This window comes from Triticum urartu, chromosome 2 (genome assembly GCF_003073215.2).
Source record: "Triticum urartu cultivar G1812 chromosome 2, Tu2.1, whole genome shotgun sequence".
NCBI lineage: Eukaryota > Viridiplantae > Streptophyta > Magnoliopsida > Poales > Poaceae > Triticum > Triticum urartu.
The window spans coordinates 696,514,566-696,520,316 of NC_053023.1; the positions used below are offsets into that span (position 1 = coordinate 696,514,566).

Here is a 5,751-nt window from a genome sequence, read left to right on the forward strand (position 1 = left end):
GTACCACCAGCGGGTGGCGGAGGTGGCAGCTGCCGGAAAGGAGTGCGACGACGAGGCGGGCGAGGCTCTGTTTGGCGAGACCGACGAGAAGGAGGAGGACAATGCCGAGGCCGCGCCCCACCACCACGACCACGAAGAAGCCGACACGTCCGCAGGCGCCGCCGACAGGGAGGAAGACTAATGCACGGTAGGTTGCCACCGCTCTGGTTCCAGGAAGGCAACCGCTCCTCCTCTCCCGTTGACGCCAAGCTTGGTGGGCTCAACATTGGCGGCCGATTAGTCACATGGAGGCGACGTGGAGGTGGAGAACTTCAGTTCCCGGGTCTCCGGAGGCGGAGGTTACGGAGGCGGAACTAGAGAGTGTCGAGGCGGAACTGTAGACGGTGAAGCTTCAGTTCTCGGGGCTGATGGCCGGACACGGAGATCGGACGCCGGCGATCATTTAGATTAGGTATTAATTATACTCTAGAGCCCGATTAGCACCACTTTGATGTAATTATAATGAAATCCATTATGTTTATATGAAATCCTACATGTTTATATGAAATCTGGACATGTTTGAACGAATTTCGTCTGGTTATTTCTAGTTGTAGTGAAAATGTATGCAGCTAACGTTGAATGGCTACCTCCCACATTTGTGTCCGGGACGGAGCCCGCTGTCCATGGATGCGGGAGAAAATTTACGGGTCGCCGTTGGAGATGCCCTAAAAACCTGCACCGACCCAGGAACACAGGAGAGGCTCCCGTCACAACCTGGTCCGGTGTAGGCCAACAACCGAATAGATAGTTGAGTTGTCCCAACCCGACAAGCGGACGAACCGGCACACGCAATGCAACACGTTGCTTAGGGCGCACGCACCATCACCGGCTCATGCAAGCAACCCAGAGGAAATCCCTATTTGACGTTGGTTGCATCATAATGTGGAGCAAACACATAGGGCGTGTTTGGTTGCCATCGGCTATAGTACCCGCATCGCATACACTTCTCCACTCAGCCTGGCTCTCGAAAAACAGCCTCATATGCGACATCTGCATCTTGTTTGGTTGCCTGCATATGAACTGCCCGCATCAGTGGATCAACTTTGGCATGTTGTTTGGTTGCCTGCATTGTCTCGGCGCATACAACTACACGTTGTTTGGTTGCCCGCATGACCACTTGCACTTAGCACACAGAGTTAAGAGCTAGCAGAGGAAGGAGAGAATAAATGCAGTGTGCGCCCGACCATGGCGACTGCGGTGGATAGTGGCCGTGGTGCCGTGTCTGACATGACGAGCATGGAGTCGTGGACGAGCGACCCCGTTGGAGGCACGACAAGCGACACCGTCGGCGAACTAGTTGCGGTGCTCGCGCAAAGACAGTCGACAGAGTAGGAGAATGCAGTGTCCGCATCATGGTATTGTCAGTGCAGTGGACGAGAGAGGAGGCCGAGGTGATCGACACCGGAAATGACTCGAGTGTAGTAGGACGAGAGAGAGGAGGCCAAGATGATCGACCCCGTCGATGGTGCGGCGAACGACAGTGTGCACGGAGGCAGAGGACACAAGAAGCAGTGTGCACGCCATTGCAGCGTCAGTGCAGTAGGAGGACGACAGAGAGTATGCCGAGATGAGCGATGCCGGAAACGACTCTAGTGTAGTAGGGCGTGGGCAATGAGATCAAGGGGAAGGACTTCGACATCGGGAGGGACGAATAGGAGGGCTGTGAGCAGAGGACAGAGGAGTTCGACATGGCGGCGTCAGGGTAGTAGACTGCTGCTCAAAGAGAGATGAAGCTACGATCGTCGAAACCAAAAACTTACAACACGAATATTGTGAGGAACTGTGAGATTAGGCTGCTGGTCAAAGGGAATTTCAAATGATCGATCGTGCGCGACGAATCTGACAAAATTCGTCCAGAATAGCTCCAAACGGGAAGACGAGATTAAGAACTTATGGTCGACGAAACTACTAACCGATCGCCTGAATGGAACCGTAGCATCGAGGTGCATCTTTTTCGTGTAGAGCTTACCTTAAATCGAAGCACCATTGTGTAGATCAGAGGAAGGAGATTAGATAGGAGCTTATTGAGGGTTGAAGAAGAACTCACGTAATCACCTCGCATCCCTCCCGTCTCCACTCGTGCAAGGGCCCGCTGGCTTGCGCTCGCCTTGGCCTGGCTCGCGAGAAACTGTCGATTCCTGCGTTTCCAGCGAGCCAGCCTTTGGGCTGCTTTAAGAAGCGTGCGATGCAGGCTCAATAGTGAAACCATGCAACCAAATAGGCCTCTTGCTTCCCGCACGGGTCTGGTTGGGCTCTATGCGGGCAACCAAACACGCTCATACAGAACGAGTATACTGGGCTGGTCCAGTTACTGAAATGTTTCGTGCGGTTTTGGGAACCTTCTAGCAGGTTCCTGTGTGGTTTTACCGGTTTAGGAAACTTCTAGAAGGTTCTCTGAACAGTTTTATCTGTTTCTTTTTCTTTTAGTTTTTTCATTCAGTTTTTTCTTTTCTTCTTTTATTTCTTTCTGTTTCTTTTTAAAGTATTCATTTTTTCTTTTTCCTTTTAAAGTTTATGTTTTTTCCTTTTCTTTTTCCATTTAAATTTCAAAATTTTCTTTTCAAAGTTGTTTGAAAATTTTAAATTATGTTTTGAAAGTTCAAAAAATGTTCTATTTTTCAAAATTTGTTCACAATTTCAAAAAATATTCTCTTTAGAAAATGTTCAGAAATTTTAAAACATGTTCCGGGATTCAAATTTTAGTTCAAAATTATGACAATGTTCTCGTTTTCAAAACATTTTGGTAAATTCAAAAATTGTTTGCTTTTAAAAAAATGTTCGCAATTTCAAAGAATGTTCAAAAATTCAATAATGCTCGCATTTACAAAAATGTTAATGAATTGTTTGGGTTTTTAAAATTTTGTTCACAAATTTGAAAAATGTTCGCATTTTTGAAAAATAATTCTGTTTTTGCAGAAAAAGTTCATGTTAAAAAGCCATTGCTTGGCACTTGCATTCATATCCATGCTCATCTGCTCCATAAGAGACTCCGAGGATAGAGCCGAAACACTCCTAGACATGGTGCACTCGAGCAGTGCATGCCTCCATGAGTCAGCTGCGCCACACAGCAAGCACGTCGGCGAGGTCGCCATGTTCCGGTGATGCAAAAGTTCATATGTAGGAATGACTCCCTCGCAAGCGCTCAGTGTAGTAGGACTGGCCGGCTGCAAAAGCCCACAGGAAGCCTGGCCGGTTGGGCCGTTGGGAGGATCCTCGTTTTTCTTCCTGACAAGGACGTCGCTATATATGGTTTCTCTTTCTCCATTCTTCTGCATGAACCAAAAATCATTAAGTCCACACGCATGCACCAATCCAGCACGCCCACGGATCACGCGCGCGCCCTAGCCTATCTTGCTAAGCTGGAGGAGTACGCTACGCGATACGCAAGCATGATATCCGTTGCTTGATCCTACTAATCTGGCTCCATTCATCATTTGCCAATAATAAGGCCGGCGTGGGCACATAGCTCTCGCGATCAAAAATCTCTAGCTTGGCATGCATGCATGCGCTGGCCCGTGAACTGAGCTGATGGAGATTTTTGCTGCTGCTTTGGAGCATGCGCGCGTTTGGGCCAAGTTGCTTGAAACTTTGGATCCTTCCTACGGCCGACGCGGACGGCAGCGTGCACAGCCACGACACTGCAAGCATGCGGCATGCGCACAGTGATTCAGTGAAACCAGCAAGTGTTGCGGCTACCTAGTCGTGTTGAACGGCGGCAACTTGGCCTCCTCGCACGCCTATAAAAGGAGGATCCATGCGGCAGCATAAGCCACCACACTCAGCACATCACAACATCCTCTCACACATACAACAACAACAGATCGATCGAGCGGATCCAAGCCAATGGCAACCAAGAGCCTTCTTCTCGCCGCCCTCCTGGTCCTCGCCGTCAGCCTGGCGCCGCACGGTACGGAGGCGGCGGGCAAGCAGCCGCCATTAGCAATGATCTCCGGCGTGGTGCCATGCAGCGCCGGGAACTCCATCAACGCAGCCACGGTTCCGCCATTCCCGAGTAAGGACCTCTGCCAGCCTCCGTAGCCACCTATCTCTACTCTTATAAAAAAATTAAGTTGATGATGATGGTGTACCTGCTATCTTGCAATATAAACCGTCCGATCTATATATGACGGATAGAAAGCAAACTATGATAATTTTATAAAAAGATACCCGTTGCTTTCTCCACAATTGCACATAAGGCCTTCCCTCGTTCATCTTTATCTCCCACAACTTTATTGTTGAGCAATTAAAAAAGAAAGCGTCGTCCATTCCCATGCCTCCGTTCAATTCGACCACCAATCACCACCACTTTCCACTCCTCCCCACCTTATCTCTCCTCTTTCCCGAGATATCATTAGTTTTTACACATTGAATTACTCCTGCATGGATCAATCACAACAGATGTTTTGTAAAAAAAATGCATCTTGATGTTTCGTGCAACGCACGAGCATCTTGCTAGTAACAATTATATTCAACCGTCGTCTTACGTTTGCTTTGCATCTTTGCTCCCGACAGACGCCGCTGTGCAGATGGTGTGCGGCCGTGATGTGATGGCCAGCGCGACGGCGGACCGCAGCGGAACGTACACAATGAACATGGGCCCGGCCACCTCGTCGCTGCTCGCCCCTCTACTCGGCAACCAGTGCAAGGTGGTGGTGCTCACCCCGTTGGCCGCATGCAACGCGTCCCTAGCGAGCGTCACCGGAACGTTGACCGCACCCGTGCAGCTCCTGGGTATTGACAGTGGCAGTGGCAGCGGCAGCGGCGGCCTCGGGGGGCTTGGCGGCCTAATTGGCCTCATTGGCCAGATCGTGGGCGGCCTCCTCGGCGGCATCCTTAACATCATCCCATTGCCCTTCTCTGTCGTCTAGATGCTTGACTACAATCGGCGTGTCGATCGATGATATGGCGAACCTAAATAATACTCCTATACTACAGTACTTGCCAACCTACCAAAGTATCCAATGGTCAAAGATTTCCGCGTTATTTTTATATGTAAAATCTACTCATGTGGTATGTGTTACCGCTTCTAAGAAGCACAAAAGTAAGCATATCACGTAATACTCCGAGTGTGTCGTGTGATCTATGTTCGTTTGTGAAAAATAAAGCTACGTCTGTGATCGTACTATGTGATTAATTACTTGCTTCTTCTTTTGACATTGTGATTGGTCACTTGCTTATCAGCTCACTTCTCCGTGGTATCTGTACAAAGTCAAGTCTAACGCCATAAGTTGTGTATTACTAAAGGCTAACACGCCATTGTTCGCTCATGAAATTAACTCTTTTTAGGGATTGACTACATGCCAATCGACTTAATATCATATTGGGTCAGTCACCTTTTGCCTCTTTGCAATTTCTTTGGATTGTGCCTATTAGAGCAAATACAATAAGCTTATATAAGCAGGCTATAAGACTTCAAATATTATTTTTCTGTTGACATGGAGGGGAGATAAGAGGAGAGAGAAGAGGAGCCGGCTACAGAATAAGAGCCAGCTTCAGCATGTGCTCTTAGGTACTGTGTGAGTGAAAGGTGGGCCATGTATTAATAAAGTAGCAAATATTTATATTTTTCTATTGTACTTGTCGGCTATAAAATGGGTTATAGATAACATGCCAACACCATACAACCTTCAGCTGGCTGTACTATTAACCATGCTCTTAGGAGCAAGCAATGAGCCTGGCCATAGGGGCGGTATCTTAGCTAGTATCATGCAC

At 48.5% G+C, this 5,751-nt stretch overlaps 1 protein-coding gene across 1 annotated transcript; it reads left to right on the forward strand.

The window, feature by feature from the left end:
• The first annotated feature begins 3,801 nt into the window (after positions 1 to 3,801).
• LOC125534185 (phylloplanin-like) lies at positions 3,802 to 5,173 on the forward strand. The gene is made up of 2 exons (XM_048697465.1): positions 3,802 to 4,051; positions 4,552 to 5,173. Exons 1-2 carry the CDS (start codon positions 3,883 to 3,885, stop codon positions 4,905 to 4,907), a joined length of 525 nt encoding a protein of 174 aa, XP_048553422.1. The 5' UTR covers positions 3,802 to 3,882; the 3' UTR covers positions 4,908 to 5,173.
• Positions 5,174 to 5,751: the final 578 nt, after the last annotated feature.